The sequence below is a fragment of the Epinephelus moara genome, chromosome 5 (assembly GCF_006386435.1).
Source record: "Epinephelus moara isolate mb chromosome 5, YSFRI_EMoa_1.0, whole genome shotgun sequence".
Classification (NCBI taxonomy): Eukaryota; Metazoa; Chordata; class Actinopteri; order Perciformes; family Serranidae; genus Epinephelus; species Epinephelus moara.
This window is the reverse complement of record NC_065510.1, coordinates 39,506,298-39,530,355: the sequence shown is the minus strand read 5'-3', so window position 1 is coordinate 39,530,355 and position 24,058 is coordinate 39,506,298. Positions and strand designations below refer to the sequence as shown.

The following is a 24,058-nucleotide window of genomic DNA, read 5'->3' as shown; positions in this document are numbered from 1 at the left end:
GGGTTCGTCAGAGGAAAATAGGTTGGCCGACCGTAACGTTTCGCTTCGTCCTGATGAGACCGTTAATGTGTGGTTATACTGTATGTGATACTTCTAAAGACTATCACGACAGACTGTGGTCACCACAAATTGTCAGTAAGTATTGGAAATACTGGATATTGTTTTATCAGAATATACATTTCTGGGTTAGAATGATCAGAGAAAACCAATGCCTGGAAATCAGTCAGGGCTTGAGCCAGGATATCAGAGGGCATGAGTCAAAGGACCACCTTTAAGGGGAACACCACCGAAATCAAGAATCCCTCTATGTTAATTCCGTGGCTTTGTAAAGTTCAGTCAGTATTTGTGAACATGAGCTACTCTCTCTCAAAGCCAGAGACCAGAGAAGTAGCCAAAGGCCCTGTTCAAACAGAAAGCAGGTTGCAAAACGCAAGGTGCACTGCACTGCTTTTTTTTTTTTTTTTTTTTTTTTATATAAATCAAATACCACTATTTTACTTTATTTTCACAGTAATTAGTTGCTATTTCCTAAAATGGATAGGCAGATGGTACTTGCTCCAGCTCTGGATGAGGTAAAGAGGCTGTCAGCAAATAGTTTGTCAGGCACACGGAAAAGGAGATCTGTGTAGGTACATGACAAACTAAAAAAGAGAGTGGATCACAAGGAGTATCACCAGTTGGTCCAGGAGCTTTGCCTCCATGATGGCTGTTTCCAGACATATTTTAGGATGACAAGGGGGCAGTTTGACAACCTGCTGTCTATCGTCAGGCCGTATAGCTCTGGATATCCAGTAACCACTACTACCAGTTTTTCCTTCATTGTTTACCAACTGTAAACCTGTTTTCGTAACCACCACAGGAGACCCAATGCAAATCATACGATTGGACAATGGTAAAAAAAAAAAAAGATGACAAAAAAGAAATGATGTGGGGCTCTTTTTTCACTCTGAGTTTAAGTTTTTTCAACTCGAGGAGCTCAGAGCACTCCAGCAAAAATGCCAGGCGCCTGGAGTGCAGAAACAAGAGGTGCATTGCAAAACAAAAACCGCGAGCAAAAAGCTTCATTCTCATTAAAAACAATTACAGGAAGCTGCCTCCAGCTGCTAAAACACACCAGACTTTAGACACTATGACATCATAAGTGTGAGTTTTAGCACCGTAGTTTTTATATTTTGGAGACAGTTGTTCATTTTTACGAATATACTGTCTTAGACAATTTGAATACATGTATGAATTTTTAAAACAGATAAAGTTCCCCTTGAATTCATTGACCTCATTCTAGTACAGATCATTTTAAGCAGAGAACACAAACAGTTTGCATATTTCGTGAAATGATTTGGCAATTTTCATTTTTCTTGACCAGAAATAATGAAATTCATCTTTTTCCTTATTTATTTATTTATTTATTTATTCATGTTGTTAGCTATAGTTAGCTGTGTTTGTCCAGTGTGTGAACGTGGGCCTACAAGTCTTTGCAAGTGCTATGAAGATCTAATAAAAGGTTTTTAAAAAGTCGAAAAGAAAGTCGTATGAAAAAAAACTTTGTAGACCTGTAGCTGTAGAAGGAGGGCTCCACTTTACAGGACTCAAATCCCCAAACTTTAAGCATTTTGTTTTTATTATAATGTATTTTATTGTATTATTATAGTTGTTGTTTTTCTGCACTGCTTGACTGGTTTTGGTTTTTTCCCATATCAAGATTGTGATGCTATAATAATCCCAGAATATATCCTGATAACATAAAAGGGGCCATATCTTTTGCTGTCATGCAGAAGTATTCTAAAATTACAGGATTACTAAAAAGTTTAATTGTGAGGGGTTTTTTTGCCCATCGTGATCCCATTAAATGACTAAAATCTGCCGTTAAGAAATTTGTTTGCCTTTATTTGTTTAGGCCAAAGGATGTGGAAGTCACAGTCCCTTGTGGCATCATCAGGTTTTTGGTTTTTTTTCTGCAATGCAAATTTATTACAATCTCCACTTTTGTCATTGTTGTTTTTTGTGTTTTTGGTTGCTTGTTGGATAGTGGATGGTGATTTTTTTTTCTCCATCTGTCGACTCATCTCTCATAAATCATCATATAAAACCACTGGTTTAGGTCTAATGACAAATCAACAAATCCTGCCAGCACTGAACTTAAAAGTAACAGACCTGAGTTGACCTGGTGGCCTTGGTTTTTGGGGATGCTGACCATGTAGTCATGGCATCTGATGTTCAAGTCCAGCTGGGGTTTTCTGGACACATTTCCTGTCAGCTCCCTGTACTGCCTCTATCTAATAAAATGCCCCCAAACACTTGCAAAAAGCAGGGGATCTGAATTACAGTGCTGGTTGAAGTCTACTGTTATGCAAAATATTATCAGCTCATGGTTGCACATGCTCTATGTTCTCAGAGAATACCCCGAGACTACATTATTGTAAAATGTGTATTGTGATTATAAAATGTCATTATTCAAGTTGATGTGGAATTGTAAACTGGGCTGCCTTACTTCAGAGGCATCATATCTCTTTCCGCAGACAAAAGATCCAGCAAGGCCTCGCACTGTTTTTCACTACATAGACTATTGTCAGTCTGATGGATGCGAGGCATTTTCTTCCTCTTCCTCAATAAGGCACAAGTATTAGCTATGAAATGTCAGAATATGTGTGTGTGCACACTGAGTGGGTGCATGCATGTCTGAGCAACTTGTATAGACCTTCAGGCCTGTGCTATTATAACATGTTGATGGGAATGTAAATCTATATGTAAATGTAATTCAACAGACTGGCTATTGCCATCAGTCATATTTATAACACGCAGAATACAGCAAAATTATGCCGACCTGGCTCTCATGAAGACTGTGTAATATTAACATCAATCTTTTCCTTCCTTCCATATCGTGAGAATAATTGTGAACTCTGTATATCCAACTATAAGCATCGCCATCATAATAATAGTGAGCGAATGGCATCGATGATAGGGAATCAGAAGGTGAATGCCATCTGATTCCAGAGGTTTCTCCATGCGTGTCAACACAGGAAAGGCCATCACAGAGTTGGATTGTTTCCTTCCAAAGGTTAGGCTGCACCTCATGTCTCAACACTATCACCTCTTTTAGGCTGTGTATACATCTGACACACACATACACATACACATACACACACTTAATATCCTGCATCTGTTTTGTTTTTGGGAAGAGCATATGGGGGCCCTCTGCCTCCTCTGCTCCCCATATCTCTCTAAATTGGATGCAGGTTCGGGATGCCTCACTGCCTCAGTGAAATTGTGATGTGGCTGCCTGATTTTGGGTTCCATGCATTTGACGGTATTTACTATTATTATTTTAAAAAAGGTAGAGGGGACCGGCTGAATGGAGGCATCTGGTTCAGCGGTTCATCTCTGAGCATCCAGACCACTGGCGTGTTGAAGATGGATGGAGTGTCCTGGACAGGGATTTAAAGTCCCCCGATTTCCAATCACACATTCCAGAGGGATGGTTCTGCCTGATGAATGATCTTTATTGAGGAGAAGGAGTTAAAAGAAGCATGTCATTGCTCTCATTTGATGGTGTTTGTATGTGCCATGGTGGCTCCTGCTTTCATTTTGCGCCAGATGCTGCAGCCAACACTTTGGATGGAGTGGTTTATCCAAACAGGATTGGCAATATTCTGCAACTGATGGTCATTTGTGTACAGACTAAAATGCCCCAACTGTGTCCTCAGCACTGAGGTCAGTTTGATGAAACACTCGTGACAGAATTTTACAGAAACTGTACAACACATTGTTTTCTTTGGTAAATCTTGACCTGAGGTTCATCTTGAGAAATGCCAAAACATATTTTCCCTAGTACAGCTGTGCCAGACATAAGTACAGCTGGAATAATTAGTCGATTACTTTATTATTTAAATAATCACCCACTGTTTTGATATTTGGTTAACTGGTTTCATCTTCTCAAATGTGAATATTTTCTCCTGTAGTAAAAGAAATACTGTATTTGGGGGTTTTGGACTATTTGTCAGTTAAAACAAGACGTTTTAAAGGGGAACACCACCTAAATTAAGAATTCCATTCTATTTTTTCTATGTCTTGGGGAAATATGATCATTATCTGTTATCTGTTATTTGTGAACATGAGCTTCTCGCTCTCAAAGCCAGAAACCAAAGAAGTACATCTTAAACTTGTGATGTCATAGGGTATAAAGTCTGGACACCACAGACAATGAATGGGAGCCTGATATCTTGGACCCTCAGAGTCTTTGTTTCCTTTTTTATACCCAAATTAGCTTTATTCTATGGTAGTGTTTCCATTTTTACTTAGACAGAAAATGTGCCCATATACTCAGAACATTCCCCTGGCTGCTCTCAGTGTCATTTAGAACATCTTTCCCAAGTCATTGTCCATGGAGCAGCTCTAGACTTTATACCCTATGATATAACATGTTTGAGACTGTCTTAGACCATAGGAATTACGTATATAGATTTTGAAAATGGGTGTAGTTTCCATTTAAGAGCATACAATGAGCATTTCTTTATTATTTTTTTTGCTATTTGCTGACACTCTATAGATCACGTAATTGACGAGTTGAGAAAATAGTCAGTAGATTTATCAAAAACAGAAACAATATTTGGCTGCAGCCCTAGAAATAATTTGTAAAGTGGCTGAAAAGCTTGTGTAGCATCTGCTCAGACGCAGATTCCAACTGTAACTGGTTGCATCAGCTCGTTTCAGTTCTCTAGCGCGAGTTCTGCTGAAAAAANTTCAGTTCTCAGCGCGAGTTCTGCTGAAAAAAAAAAATCAGCTTCCTCTTCTGCCGTTGGTGCAGGCTTCCTTGTTACTGTATGTATGTAAATACAACCAGCCAGCCTGTATCAAAGCAGCCAGGCAGGAGGAATTCCCTCTAAAAAAAAAAGAGACTCGCCCTGGATCAGCGCTTCTGAACAAAAATGGCTCCCATGCATCACCCATATGGGGCCCTCTGTGCTGGAGTCATTCACACACCGGATATACAGCATTTGTGAACCTAAAGCTCCATCGCTGGTGTTTTTCTCTCTCTGCATCACACAGGCTCTGCTGTATCACCTCAGTGAAAGTTTCATCTTTTCAACCACATTAACATTGGTGTTATATATCCATTAATTAAAGATATCACAGCATCAAATAGCTTTGCAGGATAAGAAACTGATGGTGTATTAGAGAGATTTAGTAGATTCTGGAGTTAATATGCCAAGTAGAGCATGTACTAATCAGTGGCAAAGCTTCATGCAGGAAGAAACAAATGATAAAACACAGCCGGAGGGGAATGACGACTTGTCACATGGGCATAGCCTGAAATTCTGTGCCGTGTAACAGAATATTTCTTTGGTTTCTCAGTCATATTGAGATTTCAGTGGGCCCTATCTCTGAAACTCTTTATAGACATGGTAACATTGCCTGGCTCTTAGAATTGACACCACCTTTGACACTGACTTATCACACAATGCTGGAAAAACAGTAGGATTCACATGCTGCTGATGTACTTTGAAAGTATCAATTTATTTATCTTTACATGATTAGATAATATACAGTCCAGAGATGACAGTAAATTACATTGCATTACATTGGACCAGTGCTTCAAAATGTGGTGGTCAGGACCCTACAAGGAGTTCCAAGAAAAAATGTGAGAGGTCACTTAACAAAGTTCCAGGAAAGGAAAAAAAAATACTCCAGAGTTGTTTTTTTCCTTAAGTTTCTATATATATATTTGTCTTTTGACAAACTAGATAATGAAGTTCTCTAAAAAAGCTTTACATAAGCTAACTGTACTATTTAAACAGCCACTTTGGCCAAGAAAAAATAAACTCTCTGGACCTTATAGTGAAAGTAAAACAGCTTATTAAGTCTAAATTAGCAACCATTAACATTACATATATGTTTAAACGAGCATTTATGGATATGTTTTACAACACAGTGGCTACTCTGCAGTGGGCTATTTATGATTATTTGGTTCTTGAACTTTGCAGTGTTTATTTGTTTATTTTTTTTAACTGTTTTTCTTCAAGACTTTTTCTTTTTTGGATTTGAAATCCATGGCTTGCCCAGTTAGGGAGTCTCAAGACTTGCCACTGATGTTGAGGTTCAGCAAATTTAGAGAAAAGGCACCAGTAGACGTATGATACACATTTATTCAGTGTATAGGCTCCAGGGGATATCTTTTTATGCACGAATTTGTGACTTTTGGCATCCATTTATGGTGTAACTGTCTCCAATATTGTTAAAGTAAAAGCCTTTTGCTACTTTAATGGTTTTATTGGTAGGAAACAAATGCACATGTTCAAAATACTGAGGGGGACATGTCCCCTGCATCCCCCCTGAAATCTACACCTATGATATGCTACACATTTTTACAATTCGAAGATGTAGGAATCACCTTAGGCATACAACAATGGTAAATGGAAATTAAAATTTAAACAAAAACAAATTAGCTAATAAACAAACAAAAAAAAAATATATTTTTTTTTTTGCCAAAGCCACAGGGAGCCACTGGAGAGGGGCTAAAGAGCTGCACATTGCCTAGCCCTGATGTAAGGGGAGGGAGATAAAAGGGGATAAAATGTTCAATTATGATATTTATAATTTCACATCACAGTATTGATACATGCTGTTTTATAGTGCCTTTTCTGATCAAATCAATTGTTTTCATCTAATCTTCCAAACCAAGGTGTAGGTTTTGTTCAACATTGTAGGGGACAAATGACATTGGGGGGGTTGGGGTTTTTTTCTGCATGAAGTCATGGTGTAAATACCTTTAATTCTGTCACAAAAAGTTCTCTGCTACTTTGTTTTTATTGGAGAGACAAATACACGTTCTAAATATTGAGGGGGGCGTGTTCCTTCTGTCCCTCTGAAATCTACCAAATTAATCTACAAATATGCACCAAATTAAATAAATGACAGATCAAAGTACTTCATCACATTAATCCAAAGATCATTTAAAACCCCAATATTTCTATTAAATAGTCCTGCTCATTGATATTCAACTCTGCCCACAATTGTTTCACAGTTGAAAAGTTTATATTGTCTGATTGTGTATGTAACATCATATCACACAAATCCTACTTCAACTTAAATACTCTGAGAGCAGACATCACTCTTTGCTTGAACTGCTCTCAACTCGTGTCCACATTAAGACCATGTCCATCTCAGATGAGAGGCCACAAGTGCCTCATTTTAAGGGGTCACATGCTAAAACAGTTGGGAACCATCGTGTCTGAGCTCTAGGAAACGACAGCGCCCGGTGCTGATGTACTTTGTGGTCCTTTTTTTCTGTGGTCAGTAGGTTTTGGACCAATGCTTAAAATCTCTTGTTGCTCCTACTGGGAGTGTCTGACAGTCACACTTTTTCAAATTAAATGAATTGCCAGTACAGGTGAAATCCCCTGCCACACACACACACACACACACTCCACACAGAAAACACTTTTTGTGAAACTCTGTGATCAACAGTCTGTCAGTGCTTTCAGCAGGAAAAGACTAGAACAAGAGAACAAGCCTGACAACACCTTTTCAGACCAGACCAAGTGACTTGTGTCTATGGGGATTAAATTTGTGAACAGAAGCTCTATACACTCACGCACACACACACTCACAAAGTCCCACATACACACGATGCCACAACACCTCTTTCTCAGCTGCGGGTATAAAACCACATTGACAGGAGCCTTGTCCTCTCTTGTCGAATCGTCACGCTGAAATGTTTACCTTTACATACAAATGGCCTGGTGTCATGTTGTGTCACATAATGTTTCATGGACAAATAATGTGTCCCATTTCTCAATCCGCCCTGCAACCCTTAAGCCCCCTTCTAGCCTCTATAGTCACAGCAACACCCAGGCACCATGGCTGCAAAAAAAGGAACCTTGTGTTACCACAGTGAAGTGCCACTTTGAATTAAATCCCAGGGATATGGAGGTAAGCTCAATCAGCACTGCGGCTCTGAGTGTTTTGGGGAAGGCAATGGCAAACACATGAGCACCAGAGGCAAGTTGTTATCAGAGCATTTGAGTGTAAGTTTCTCTGTCTCAGTTTACAGAAATGTTAGACAAAGTTGGATCAAAAGTTGGATCATGACACAGGAGTATTGTTCAAGCCATGCATGATTTGCGAGAGTTGGACCCTCTGGGTGTGCAAGTAATGTCAGGAAGTAAAAGTTTATTCATGTATGTTTAAAAACAAAAAGTGCTTCACAATAAAAGCATTTGTAGCACAAAATGTGAAAGACGGTAGGAACTAAAAAATGAACAAAACAGGAATAACATCATCAAAAGACCAAAACATCAGCCAAGAGAAAAGAGAGGAAAAATTAGTCTTAGATTCTTTTTTTTTTATTTATTGTTTAAACTGAACACCTATAGGTAGAAGTTAATATTATAAATTATTCCAAAGTATAGGGGAGAAACACATAGTCTCTCTTTATTTTAAGGTAACATTTAGGAAAGGGTAGAGGGGCAACAAAGCTACTGTAAATTAAACAAAGTATATTTAATACATTATTTTTGCAGCCATGTATTTTTATTAAAAGAACCAAATATGTAAATGTGTGAAGTAAATCTTATAATTAACATTTGCTTACTAAGAAAGGAGGATAGTTTAATGTAGCCTACTATATCCAGTTGGATAAATACATTTAAGAGCAGTGGGCAATACAGCTTACCCTTAATTTTGAGGTACTTTTACTTCACTTGAATATCTAAATCTGCTACTTCTCAGTACAGTTCAGAGGTTAATGTTGAACTTTTTACTCCACCACATTTGCAGAAAAGGTGTTTGGATACAAAACCTAAAAAAGGAAACATTGTTATAGATCAAACCCAACTGTACAAGGTAGTTAGAATGAGGTCAAGTGTGAAGCAGGTATTACACTATGTGCTGCTTCATTGTTAATGAACCAGTAATAATAATCTAATAATGTACTGTCTATAATAATTTAAGGCATATACTAATAAAATACAGCATAATTAAAGGGGCCACTCCATATGATGAGTACTTTTATTTCTTAGAATATAGAGTACATTTTTGATAATGATACTTTTGTACTCTTAAAACCAGATTTTGAAAGCAGGACTTTTATTTGTAATACAGTATTTTTTGTGTTACTGCTACTTCTGCACAAGTAGAGCCTCTGAATTTTTCTTCCACGACTGTTTATGAGCTGCAAACACCAGACAGACAGATCAGTCATGCAGCTGCAGTTCTTCATTAACACACTGAAACCATTGTCTCTCCTGCACACATACATTGAACTCAGGCTTTTTAAACTGTCGTTTCCTGCAGTTCACCCTAAATGTAAATGGTGTCAGTGAAAGCCAAAAGGTCCCAGAGAGACACTGAGCATCTCCTCCTGTGTTTACGTGTTTACTTATTGTTCTAATCGTCCCTTTAGTTCTTCTTTCTCGCGCTTTAATGCGATTCTTTCCGGTTCCGCTCGGTCAGAGCGCGGGTCACCGATCCAACTACTCCCCCGTCATATTAATTACATTAATTAGCACGGGGGCTGAAAAACAAACAAGTCGTGATTAATATCTAAACTATGGCGAATTCTTTGAGGAGGTTCTGTAGGCAAAGCAAATGTGGAGCGACACCTCACTGAGGCTGCAGGGGACAAATGAAAAGATGTTTATTAAACTACTAAAATATAATAAATAATAACATTTTAAAGATATTAAAATATTGTTTAAACATTGCTATAGGGGTAAAGTGCTTGATACACTCCAAATAATTCGTCCTATTGTTTCCCACAATTGCCAACTTATGTAGCCTATAAATTTATGTTTTTAATATATTTTTAAATATATAAAGTGACATGACGACAGATTTTTTTTTAATTTTAGATAATAATAATAATAATAATAATAATATTATTAATAATAAATTGTCCATAATTATGATATAGATTAAATTATAAGAAATGAAATACTGTTATATCACTTAATTTAGTGTTGTATGTCAACACACTTTGTCTAATATTCACATTTACACTACCTCATTATCAGGTATAGCTCAGTCAAAATATGCTTTATTAATCTTATTTTCCTCAAATTGTGTCAGTTTTATTCAGGAGATATTTAATTTTTTTTAAGTCTTCTTCCTCTTTCTGTCCCTCTTTGTATAGCTGGGCAAAAATATCCCCAATTAAAACTTGCAGAATGTAGAATGGTTTCTTCAAATAGCTCAATAACAGATAATTGTACAGTCTTTTCTGTGAGCTCGCACGTTTAGGAAATGCACTGAATAATCCGCTGCCATGGCCATGCATACAGATTCAACTTTTGGGCCTGTAAAAAAGATAAGGATGAGGCAAGTCTGTCGAGGATTCAAGATCCTTTCTCCCTGTAGGGAAGAAGGCAGAGGGTTAGACTATAGGCTGTAACTCTGTGGTCTATGTGTAACTCTGGAAACAGCCTTACATCAATATATCCCCAGAATCTCTAAGAAATGACACCAGGAGGTTATTAATAACAAATATGACTGTATATTGTCAAAGGTAAATTTTAAACCTCTCATTTTGTTGTGCACTTTATTGACCATATAAATCAGCTTGACTTAACCCCCTCCTATACTTCATTACCTGCTTTAAGTTGAAGCATAACTTATTGTTTTTCCGGACAGCAGTGTGTAATTGATTTATCTGAGGCTGTTCCTCCGCCTGAAGGTCAGAGCTGGACCTCCTTTCTCTTTCCCGCCATCACATGGAAACATTAGTATTTATGTTTTGATGTTGTGGGCGCGCGCCGAAGGTCAGGGTCGTAGTGTTGCAGCGCGAGGCGACAAGCAGAGCAAAATGGGTCGCTGTCTCGCGCTTTGTTCCGCACTCAATTGTCTCAGGGCTGCGCGTGAACCCTGAGACCTGCAGCTGTCTGGAGGACAGAAACGAAAAGGGAAGGAAGGAGACTGTTGACACCGAGTAGAGACTCGGCGACTGTTCAAAAAATGTCTTGTAAATCGTAATGTCCCTTTTCACACGTTTTAATGAGTTTAGGGAGGAATTTTTGGTCGTGTTTTTCGTTAGCCTATTGGTGTTTCAGAGAGATGATAGAGGAAGTGAAGTACGGTGGCCTAAATGTCAACACTCATTCTCATTTACGTAATTCGTCCTGGCCTTTGCACATATTTTCACCTGGTGTGTTGACATCTGGTGACGCTGAGTCTGTTAGCACAAACAAGAAAACTAAGGTATTTTTGATGTGTTATCTGTCAAAGAGACCTCTGACTTCCGGCTTAAGCTCCAGCTTATCGGTTAGTCGAAATGTAGCTGGAGGCGCTCATGCCTATCTGTTATAATTTCTCCTCCAACAACAGACTTCCGGTATACTTTCAGCTTTTGTTTCAGACTGGGATGTGCAATTATTTACACAATAACCTACTAAATTTTTCAAAGCATGTTTTTGTCACTTTTATTTTAATGGGGAAACGAGATATTTTTAAAATGTATTTTTTTTTATGTTTGTGTGTGAACAGGTGCATTTGGTAGGCTAAATGAAAGTGTGCATGGACAGGAAAGACAGGGACGAGTTTTTGTTTGTTTATTTTTTGAGGGGTTTACCTGTCTTACTTTTAGGCTAATGCTAAGACAAAATAGGCCCTGTGTTACAAGGTGCAGGCAGACTATAACTAAATGGAGTGGAAGCTCTATGTTGGTCTAAACTCAGTCTTAAACCCTGTCTACAGATGTTTGCTTTAGTAAAACGGCAGAGCCAAAGAGGACACACATGTTCAGGAAATCTAGAATGTCATTGTTCCGCCAGAGAAGAAAGTTCTCCATGACAACCAAACAAAACGGTGAGTATCACTATGAGTGGAAATTTTCAGTTGGCAAATTAATATTTAAATGAAATGTTACGCGTTCACAGGTGTGTGTGTGTGTGTGTGTGTGTGTGTGTGTGTGTGTGTGTGTGTGTGTGTGTGTCTGCGAACAATCTGAGCTGAGGACCGGAACTATCCGTTTCGTGACAAACACTTTGCACACAGCGCGTGCAGGAGAAGAAGACTGCACCCTCCAACAGCAGAGCGGTGAAGTTGAAGGTGTAACCCTGTGTACTGCACCTGCTCCACAGTCTTTCAGTCCGTGCGTAATGCGTAAAGAGCACCGTGCGTAACAGGTGTATACTGGTGAAGGAGGGGGGAAGTTTGGTGAACCCCCTCAGAAACGCTCGTTTGGAAGCTGCTGAAAGGACACTGGGCATAAATACACTTAAGAATCAACTTCCTCTTATTCTTACACTATAAAACAGACTAAAGCCTGCACCGGCATTACGCACATTATCCAATGTTACCTGCCTACAGAGCTATCTTGCATCCCAGGGGAAATGAATGTAACATAAAAGAGGGGGAGAGAGTCGGGGAAGACGGAGAGAAGGAGAGTGGGGCGGGGGCGGGAAAGTTTAGTAAAGTGGAACTTGGTAACAGATGCGAGTGAGGGGGGCGCGGCCCTGCAGGGAAGGATGGAGGTTGTATGTTGTGTGTATGTATGCTTGGCCGTGCGTGTGCGCGTGTGCTAATAACGTGCACATGAACGTGTTTGTGTGTGCGAGCTCGTGCGAGAAAAGGACAGGACATGAGCGCACATTGAGAGAGCGGCTCTTTTACTCGGCGTGATCATTTCACGCTTCCCCCCGAAGCCTTTTTTCCACCTAAAGCGTTTAGTTGCAGCTGACTGAGCACTTGCAGGGAGTGCAATAGGGAGCGGAAGGGTCGAATTATTTCAACCTACAACTCGCCCCAAAAGTACTGTCGGAGAAAAAAAAAAGAGAGGGAGAGGGGAAAACAGCGCCAGAGAGTGAGGGAGAGAGGGTGAGGGCGAGGGAGAGAGAGAGGAAGAGAGGGAGAGGGGGAAAAAGTTTTTGTTCTTTTCCTTTTTTTCTGCTTTCATCGCCTCCCCCTGTTCTAACCGGGTAACATGGACCAGGGGCCCAAGAGTCCTGCACTGCGGCTGGGGAGATCAGGTAGGGGCGCACCGGCTCTCTCGAGCTTAATTTCACTTATGAGGAGTTGAACTTATCTGTGTGCCAAGAAACGCGTTTTGATGTTGTTTGTTTGTAAAAGTTTTTTTTTTTTTTCTACGAATGCAAAACTTTTCAATAGGAGTTGTGGAAGTTATTTGTGGCAATTTAAGTCATTAGAAATGCTTCTTTTTAAACTTTGGTGTTATGTCCCGAGTTATTAGAAGTATTACAAAGTGTTGTGAAATGATCCTGCATGGCGAAAATGAGGGAAAAGTGGAACCTTGACATATTTCTGAAGTAGCCTTTTTGTCTACACACTTATCATAATGTTTTCTCTCAAGTTTGTGACTTTTGAATGAAACTTATGACTTTTGACTCTGTTACTGGAAAACTTTTTTGCTGTCTTTTAAAAATTCTTACACTTAAAATGTAGCTTTTGGAGTTTTGGATTTATATTTTTGCTAGATTAAAATAGGATTTGGATGTCAGTAATGGCTTTGTTCAGTCATTAATTTTAATATAGCCTACTATTTTTGGCACGGTCATAGATAAACTTCAGTGGCATAACTTGTTGGTTGGGCTTGGCACCACATTCTGCGTCAGGTCCACGTGTTCGTCTGTGCACCATCACCTGAGAGGGGTACATTTCATACCCTGATTGATTATAATTACAAAGACTCTGGATTTGTGCAAGACTGTGGTGGGGTGTGCGTGTTTGTGTGGCAGGGATACACTATTACGCACGCACAAATTTTCCCATATATTTGTCAAATGCAATTCAGTTAACTAAAAAAAGTCTTATGATGACTGTGCCAATGTGAGATTACAAGGACTGAAAGCTCGTAGTTTATTGTTCGTGTTTTGTGTTTCAGTCCAGAATAACTCTGTAAAGGAGCGTGGGCTTGGCTTCTTTCCCGCGTGTCTCCATTACTTTATTCAACAGGTTCATCTCGTATGGGCCTATTCATAAAACAGCGGGGTCTGGTACAGCAATGGATCAGGCCATCGACCTTGTTATGGCACCCAATGGATATCACATCATTTCATATTGCTGCCCGCTGTGTCTGCATTGATAAAACGTCGTTTGTCATTAAGAACCGGTGGGCAGGTGATCCTCTCTGAAAGGCCAGTGTGTTTCGTGTTCAGGCTTTGCTCCAGAAAAGCACACATCTGCGTCAGTGGTGCCCCTGGTTGCCTCTCACTGAGAGTATGGTGATGTACGCAAAGTTGATGTTAAAGACAGTCATAAAACTACATTTTTATTGAGGTGCAGGCTGCATTTACTGTTGTTTTTCATATTAATGTTCACAATATAGTGACAAAGAAGCGCCGATTCCGACATGTTTTCTCATAATAGAAATAAATTAGCCTGTGCCCGGCCTTCTATGGAAATTTGTCATCAAGTAATGCCTATGGTTTGTAAGACAAATAATGCCCCCTTTGCAGGCTTTTGTGGAGTGGGCCTTACCCCTGGTAAACGCTGAAAGCAGTGGGATTTGTAGCAATTGGATAATAACCTTTTAACCACTGAGGAAATCAGAGTTTAAAGGAGGCCCTCCCCTGTTGGTGTGTCTTTAGGGCCCAGGGCCTATACCTACAGCCTCTCCATTTCCTCTCTCTTTAAAATACGTGCACGGGGTACAAAGGAGAATCTGTGAGAATGAACGTGGATCTAATGAGACCCCCCTTCTCTCTTCCCGCCCTGTAGGTTGGCCGTGCGTAAAAGTGCGTATAGGTCGGTTCTTTCCAATAAGCGGGGCCGCCATTTCAGTCCCCGTCTGAGGACAAGTGGGCCAGTGGCTGACGTTAAATTATTTTTTACTAATGAGAAAAATTAGGTCACTTATCTGCTCTGGTTTTATAGAAATCTTTGATTCTTGACACCCCCTATGACTTTAATAAATGCCTTTCAAATATAACCTCCCTCTTTCCATTATTATAACAAAAGCCCTGCACAGGCAAAATTGGATTCCCTGATGCTTAAGTGGTCATTCTCACTGAGAGACACCATTTAGGTTCCAGCTTTAGTGCAGATATACTGTGTCACCTTTAACCAACCCTTTTGTGCATGCGTACCTGCAGCTTTATGACCAAACACCATGACACCCAGATCTCCTGGCTATCTGGGCGCCATGCATTATATATTTCCTCTTGTATAATATTTGATTCTCCACCTTAAAGTCGATGCCAAAACGCGCGCTAAACAGACATTACAGTCTGTGTGAAGCACAGGCCAAATAAGCTCTGTGATGTTGCGGAAACCAAGACAAGCAGCGATAGAGAGAGATGGAGGACTGAGGAGAATATGAGGGGAGGGAGGGGAGAAAGAAAGCGAGAGAGATGACCTCACATGGCATAGCCTACTTTCGTTTTGACCTCAAGTGCCCCATCATAACACAGGTCTGATATTACGGCCAGCAGGGCCTTGCGCTGCGCCTGACAGATGACATACCGGTCTTTACCTGCATTATCATCATGTCCATTTGATCAGGCCCGTGAGTATGAGAGCCAGTGAGTGTGATTCACCTGCTCGGCACACAGTCGAGTTCCACCTCGGGAAGTCCACGACGGCTCATTCTCCAGTCCATATATTTTATTTATTAGTGACGACTTTTATATTTTATAAGCAAATGAAAACTTAAGAAGAGATACGGGAGCTTTCTCATTATGTTTACAGTCAGCGGGCGTGTAATAAACGAGCTGGTGGAGTTAACATGCGCTATTAATTTTTCATTGCTTTTTCGTTTCGAGGCTCGGGCGCAAAAAGCAAAACAGCCGAAGCTTTCATGGTGGATGGAGGGAAGGGGAAGGAGAGGAAGAAAGAAGGGAACACTTAAACAACAACATTGCCTCCAATTTGCCTCCAAATGATTATCACAAGTCAACCACATTCTTACTAATGTTTAAAAAAGTATACGCACACTCTTCCTCACCCCCTCCTCCACCCTCCCGCCCTCCCATCCTCCCATTTCCAACACTGGAGAGGTAATGAAATATGGTAATGGATTTGGACCCCCGGATTAAAGTCGTCCTACCCTGATGGAAGTTTTCTCCAAATTTCCAACCCTAAAGCAACAACAATTTGTATACATGATTGATTGTGTTTGGATTTTTTAATTGCTTATGTATTTAATTTGCAAATCGGAGAGACAAGGGCGACGGCTGCAGTTTACTTCTGTGGGGAGAAAGGCGCTCGTGTCTATATCTCAATAAATAAAAACAGACTCGGGCTGCAGAACGAGCACAATGAAAGGGGAATAAAAAACGTAGAGATATAATATTGTTATGCCTTTGAATCCCTGTCTGGAGACATCTGGAGCCAAATACTCTGCCAAAGCAAAAAAAATATTTATTTATCTGGGAACTGGGAATGACTACAAAATACTGTAAATATAAGAAGCTGTATATTGTATCATGCATATATCTAAAAAAAAATGGAAATAGCCAACAGATTTCCAGGGTATTTTCTTGCAGCAGTGTCTCGTACAGTTTTTGTCATTGTCTATATTCGACTGCTTTTGCTCCTTTCGGTGATTTGTGGCCTCCGGTGCAGGCCTGGTGTTTGGTGCATGATCCAAGCCTTAATATCTACATTCTAATTTTTCTTGTTTGTGTGTGTGTTGTCGTTTTTATGATTAAAAAACAAAGAATCAATGTGATTTGCTGGGTTGTCAGATTTGTATGAGGCCCTAATTCATGAATACTCAGTCAAAAAGGATGTGAAATATGAATGAGGATTAGTGCGTACTTTACTGTCAGTGGATTATAAAGCAGAGACGTGGAATCAATGAAGATTTATGAAACCATATTTAGTGCTGAACATCTGGGTTAGAGGAATAGAGTGATTTATTTAACAGCCAAAATCACAGTTTGTGTATAACATGTTTCCATGCGGGTCTGCGTGCTTTAAACTCTGGGTCAGTTCAGGGTCCCATGCGACTGCTTTAAAGACTCTTTAAGCTCAAGTGTGCTTATTGTAAAGTCCCTGTATGTCTCGCATTTGCGCGTGTGTATATATGTGCACGCGCGTGTGCGCATGAGGATACATTGCCCAAGGTTGAACGCCCCCTCGTGGTTCATCCTGCGCACAGCCCCACCAAAAGAAGCCTCCGACAGAGAGCAAAAACCAAAGACAACCTCCCACTTTCTGACATGATTTTGAACAGAAAACAATAACTGGGAAAAAAATAGAGGAAGAAATGTGTTTGTTTTAATGAGGACAACCTGAGTGTTTGAGTGTTTATAACTCTAGTTCACTAGACCTGAGGGGGCTGAAGTGCACGTTATGAAAGGAGCCTATACACCAATAATTCAGAGCAAGAAAATGTACAAAAAAAAGAAAAAAAAAATCAGAAATTAAATAAACTCAATAATATCATACATTGACCTTTTCCGTATCAGATGCATTGCCTTGAGGTACATCAAGCATGTAACTCCTGTGAGGCTAAACCTGAAAACTATATGAATAAGGTAAAGACTGTTATTGTTGTTGTTCATTAGTGAGTCACCTTAATGATCCTAAATGATATAACAGGTGTCTTTAATGATACTGTTGTGATTAGCTTGTGTCTCTCCTGTATAGCTCCAAATGTGTCTAATCTAAGGTTTATGCGCGCAGTATAAACACCGAGGAACTGAAATGATTAAATGTCTAGGATCAGGAAAAAGGGAAATAACACTTTTTTAATTTGGCTCATGCTTTAGGCTATTTGTGTGTTTAATATTACAGGGGCGAGGCTTAGATATGCCCTCTCAAATCAGGTGGGACGAACATGTAATGAATCCCTCTCTCTCTGTCTCTCTCTCTCAGTTTGGAGTGTGAATGCGGAGCTCGCCAATTGCATTTCATTAAAAAAACGACATCCGTTTGGATCCGCAATCAATTAGGTAATGAGTGGGAATGCATGTTTCACATGTTTCCTCTCAATTCTCCCCAAGCTAAAGATTTATAACATTGTGCTGAAGCAGGGAAATTATGCAGGAGTGATTGTTTTCATAACACTTGACAGCTCTCACTCCTGTAGGCCTACAGAGATTGTTTAAGGAACAGAAGGTTTTTAAGGGAAAATTAAACATGTCTCCCTTAAATGCAGAGTGCCTTTGAAATCTGCGTTTCTGCTTCCATGTATTCCTTTTCTCCCTCTGCTCTTTTTCCTGTCTACCTTTAATACAGAAATATGAACACTTACTGTTTGAGTTCCTGAGCATTCCCTCATTTATAAAGCCTTGCTGCAACTAAGCCTCATTTTTAGTAATACTCAATTAATTAGCCATTTAATATTGACATGAATAAATTGAGCGCAAATGGGTATAAAGGCATTAAGTTTCTTACTTCGTTAATTGAAATTAAACATATGATCATTTACTCCCGGAGCCCTGCGTCGCTTCGCCGAGCCTCTCCATTGGTGGACGGACAATACATGCGGGGCGTCATTGGCCCACGGGATTCCCAGCAGCCAATCGGCGCGCTCCCCCGCCCGATTCTATCTGGGGTTGGCTGTGACGTAGAGGCAGCGCTCGCCTTCTGATTGGCTGGATCCGCTGTGAGTGACGGGCAGCTGGCCGGCGCGTGTAGGTTAGGGTTCCAGGGGTTTGGGAGCGCGGGTGCTGTCCGCACGAGAGCAGGTCCTGAAACGCGGCGTGCGCCACCGTGGACGCTGGGCGCAGGCAGCTTTTTTCAGTGTAGTTAAAGAAGCCTGTTTATAGGCTACATATTTGCACCTCAGTCTCTGACGTTTTCTGGCGTGAGCGCGGAGAAAACTACCTTTTGAATTTGGACAGGACTGTTTGCTTTTTCAGCGCGAAGAAATGCGTCTCCAAACTCATAAACCGGGAGTCCAGTAGCGTTCGTGCAGCGAGTCCTGGTCAACACAGAGGGGGGAAGAGACAGAGTGACCAAGAGCTGCCGTTCCTTCATACTCACAGGATAACAACTCTCACGTCAGCCTCAGCAGCTTTTACTCACAGCAGAGTTTTTGTTAATTTCCCTGCTGCGCAATTTTCTTTATTTTTCTTTTCTTTTGGCACGGTGGATATGAGACTTCAAGATGTGAGCACTCATCCGCTCTCACTCGTTCTACTGATGGGAGATTACCAAGTGTTAATGTGAGAGCAACTGCCGAGGACGATTTGTGACCAGAAGAAAATGTGCAGCAAATAACTTGGAAGAAAAATAACCGTGGATCTGTAAAGAATATTTTTTAAATTTTTCGAACTGGGTTTTTTTCCTTTATTATTATTTTTTTTATTTTTAAAAATTTGAACAGACTGAAAGGAGAAAGTTCAGCCCCCCCATCGGCTAAATCGCAGTTCAGGGGTCACGGCCAGCTGACCGAGAAGGAGAGAAAGGGAGGGAGACTACTTTGTTTGCTCTCCATATTTTTCATTTCATTTTTTTTTTGCAGAAGTTTGACTCTTTTTTTCTCTCCTTGGACTGAGGCGACTCGCTGTAGACCAGCAGTTGAGGGAATGAGCACTGCTGCTGTCTTTACCCTCCTCTGGTTTTGGAGACGCCAGAACAGACCCGGTGTGGTGTCCCGTCCCCATGAGGAGGGAGCCCGTCTCTGAGTCATATTTTTGACGCCATTTCTTTCTTCCCGTCCACCTGAAAATCTCCCAGTTTCCCTATTTTTAATGTCTTTTTATTAGTTCGACTTGTGTAACGCTGTCAACTAATTAACAATCTTTTTTTAAGATATTATTTAAGCAAATTAAAATCCTCTCATTAAAGGGGACTTGCACCCCTTTCCATTTACTGGAGGTCACTTTGTGTCAGTAAAGTGGCCGACTGAAGCGGGGCGTCCGGTGGCATTTTTAAGACCCCTCACACCGTACCGGGGCCCTGCAGCCACTCCACCTTAACGATGGAGATTCACTGTAAGCACGACCCGTTTGCGGCAATGCACAGTAAGTTTACACGTTTATAATTCCCCCCCATCTGCATGATCCCATCTGCCCTGAACTGAAACAACCCCCACACCTCCAACTCTGTGTGCATATGCAATAATAACAGCGGAGTAGCTTCCAGCTGCACCGTACACTGCAAAAAACATCCGTGCTTTGAGTCCGAAACCACCTTTTCTTACTGGAAAGTGTAGAGTAATATAAGCTAAGGAAGTTTTTTTGCAAATAACGTTTTGATATTTAATTGACTGCATTCGTTTAAAAATATTTTTTAAATCTCGAAACAGCCATGGAGAAACTTTGGAAATCTGCTGTGCAGCTGAATTATATCTTCCCATATTAACACTTATTTTTATATATTATATATTTAGTTGGTTGCTCCACTTAATGATTCCTGAAGAGATATTTTTTGCAGTGTTTATGCAAGTTTAGGCCCAAAATTGTTAGCACTACAGTCTCCCTTGTTTGTGAATTTGCTATTTATCCTCGTTATAGATTTTTTATGTCTCTCAGAATTTTGTCAAACAGGTGTACTGTGACTAAATTTGGCACAGGGCGTGGAATTGGAGTTATTTTGGAATTGGGAAATGCATTGTAATCCAGGCTGTGCATACCTACATTGTGTTGTATTTGTTGGTGCCTTGTGTGTGAGACGGTTTGCTCTGTTCCCCCCTTTGAAGGGAAGAGGGGGTGCAGGGGTCAGAGAGAGAGAGAGAGAGAGAGAGAGAGAGAGAGAGAGAGAGGGAGAGAGAGAGAGAGAGAGAGAGATCGGGGTAACAAAGCATGACTAAAAGCTGAACTTGATCCACAAACAGTAACAGTGTTCCCAGCACATAACCAGGTTAGACAGACACACACTGCACTTTACGCACACAGGTGCAGGCGGGCAGATCTGCTCGGGTCTTATAATCATACTAATAATAACAAGGTGAGACTCTGTTGATCCCCTGCAGGGAAATTCTCCTTTCACTGCCCAGCAGGTCAGAGCTCACACAGGTTCAGCCTCGCAGCAGCATGCAGCGTGCAGCAGCGTCTTGCTCAAGGACACTTCAGCAGAGCAGGGGCTTGGGGACACGCAGGGTTTGGAGAGGGAGGGGGACACAAGTTGTTCATTCAGTCGTGACATGGCGGGCCCTGCTTTGTTTTTTCAGTGCACTTTCCCTCCCCAAATACTAGCTCACATGGAAGTTATTTTATGCAAGCCTGCACCGGTGTTAATATTAAAAAACTGAAAATATTTCAGTCGTTGAGCACTGAGTTGTGATTTTCGAAGGAAAACCACAAAACAGTAGGTCCTATCAGTATGTGCCCACCACAGCTAACTACAGTCCCACATATAATAACTGAAATTAAAATGTTCAGTTATAATCAACTCCAAAGATTGGCTGTAATGGTCAAAATAATAAGAAATAATTAAATTAGGAACTTTACGCGTACTTCCAGCAAGCTTTATCAGTACTATTTTGTTAATGTAATGAAAAATGTGATTTTATTGAGTCCCATATTCGCCACCTCCGTATTTAGCATCTGCACTTAAAGCTGAATGAAGCGTCCTACAGGCATTTCAGCGTGTAATAGATTATGCTTTAGGCTATATATATTTTATTTAGTCCCGGAGAGAAGCCGTGTTATGTGACTGACAGAGGTTCCCACGGTGCGTTATCCTGCAGGATTTAAAAAAGAAGAGGCTGCACACACACACACACACACACACACACACACACACACACACACACACACACACACACACGAAAAGAANCCCACGGTGCTTATCCTGCAGGATTTAAAAAAGAAGAGGCTGCACACACACACACACACACACACACACACACACACACACACACACACACACACACGAAAAGAAAAAAAAAAAAAACTAGAACGAATCATGTTTCCTCTTCCCTGCAGTTTCACCAAAGCCAATGAAGCGCGGTGCTGACGGTAACAGCGGAGCTAAAGTTATATATGTCAAAGCCCGGAGACGCTTTAAAACGATTACACCTAAAAAATGTCAAAGGTAGAGAGAGAGAGGTTGGGATGAATCGACTGTGACGCGTGGAAATGTTGCAGTGTGTGTGTGTGTGTGTGTGTGTGTGTGTGCGCGCGCGCGTGTGTGTGTACTAACACTTTCATAAAATAACTTTCCACAAAGTCACAAGTCTTTGCAGCATGTGTGTTGGCGACTTATTTACATGTCTACTTTTAAGTTATTCGCCCAAGCTGGCTGTAAATTCTACTTCTTTCGTTTCATTTTTTCAACCCAAAATTTTTATTTTTTAATTTCAACATCTAATTCGTTTTGTACGTTTCGGCTTTAACACTCTTTTATGTTGGTAATAAAAGAAAAAGATAATAATTCCTATGGTCCATATCACTGGTGAGACTTCGTTATAACTTTGCAAACTTCGGAGCCTGTTTTGAACCATAGGCGCAACAATATATAGCAGCCATGTTTAAAAAAATCTATACCAGGTAATTGTGATGATAATGAGCTGAATTTCATAATCACATATTGTAATGGTAATGGTGGCATGCTGAATATTAAGTAGGCGAGGCTGTGGCCTACCTTGGTGATCGGCTCATGGGTTAAAGAAAAGGGGGAAAAATGACAGGCAAAAATAGGCGAGATACGCAGAGGAAAAACAGTCGTTAAAAACACGTTTTCTACATGAAAAAAAATACACAAATTTTACTTGAATCGCACGTTATCCCGACCACTGTCCACTGAATAACGAAAGTTAAAAAACAGCATTTAATTTATCCAATTTTTACGCAATCATACCAGTTTTTTTAATTAAATCATGGTTTTTCTTACGGGAATCTCTGCAAACTGACTTCTTTTGATACAAGATAACTATTTATAAATCTAACCGTTTATTAACAAGGTTCCCTGAGTCACACTTCGCCGACAGAATATTAATTACTCCACCTTTCAGGAGAAAAATAACACTATACGTCCAAAACGCCTGGCTGGCACATCTCACAGATCTATTCACTGTTTGCTCAAGGAAATGTGCTTCATCTGTATTCTCGCGGGCAACTTTCCAAACAGGTTTTCAGCCAAAAGTAATTTCTAGTTCCCCCCTTTTTTCCTTTTTTTTTCAAGAGAGAAGAGAGAGAGAACCGGTGGCGTTTTGTTGCGATTTCTCTCCTTTGCTTTATTTTTGAGTCGTCAGGCCGTGACGAGGCAGATGAGAGATGAGGGAGGGAGAGAGAAGGAACGAGAGAGGGAGGGATGTAGTGGGAAGAGAGAGACAGAGAGCCTAATGGACTTTATTTTCTGGATGGGGGAGCTCGAATATATTCTGCTTTATCTCTGTATTTTTTCCTCCCGGAAACAGTGAATCAATCAAACATTTAAGGAGGTGCTGGGCTTTTAAGTCAGCTTCTATAAAGGGTAAATAAATAAAATACAACAGGGCTGCATAATGACCCCTGGTCCCCTGGCTGTCTCTGTCCCACTCTGATTCTGTTTCTCTGGGATGAAAATGAAGCTGCTGCCTCTGCCAACAGTTTCCCGTCCTCTAGAGACTGTAGGTTCAGCTTTTTATGGAAAGACCTTTAAAAGCCAAGACACCCTAATTTGGCAGAATCTTTGTATCTAATTTGCAACAAAACCTCCCTCCCCAGCCAGTGCTGATTGAATTTCTGGGAGCAAGTGGTTAATTTGTTTGGTCAGTGTGATGAGTTACTGGACCTCTGTTGCTAAACTCACACAGCTGTGAGGGAACCTCAGTCCTGAATTCTTCTGTTAGGTGACGTCTTTAGAAATACATCTTTTTTAGGCATCTACCCACAAGAAAGGGAATGGATTCCTCCCAAAATGCAAGACAATATCTGGCTGTTTTCTGGTTATAATGGTAAAAAAAAACCCCTGCAACATCAAATTTAGGCTGAGGCCAACACCATTTCTTGCGCTGCCAAATAATGCAGTTATGTAAAAACATGGCATATAGTCTTCAAAATGCTACCTTTTTAAAGAATTATGCTACAGTGGTTGATAAACAAATGCCTTTATAGAATGTGTAAGTTATTGCATTTGTCCCTATCAGTATTTATAGGCTCGGAAAATAAATTTCAAACACATAATCCCCATAACCTTCCCCATGAATGGTGAGAGTCTGAACGTCTAATGCCAACAGTAAATACACAGATAAGTGAATAAATAGTTATCTGGAGGTTTTTGTAGGTCACAAGTC

The 24,058-nt window shown here is 40.5% G+C and overlaps 1 protein-coding gene across 4 annotated transcripts in view; it reads left to right on the top strand.

The window, feature by feature from the left end:
- The first annotated feature begins 12,822 nt into the window (after window positions 1–12,822).
- The window catches only part of pax5 (paired box 5), a 70,832-nt gene continuing 59,596 nt past the window's right edge, over window positions 12,823–24,058 (top strand). For 2 of the 4 annotated variants that reach the window (XM_050044657.1, XM_050044655.1), the window contains exon 1: window positions 12,823–12,956. In XM_050044657.1, the coding sequence (XP_049900614.1) occupies window positions 12,911–12,956 (46 nt within the window). In that variant the 5' untranslated portion in view covers window positions 12,823–12,910. Of the gene's footprint in view, window positions 12,957–18,404; window positions 19,863–24,058 lie in introns of those variants that run through there. The other 2 variants (XM_050044658.1, XM_050044656.1) reach the window with 1 other exon arrangement.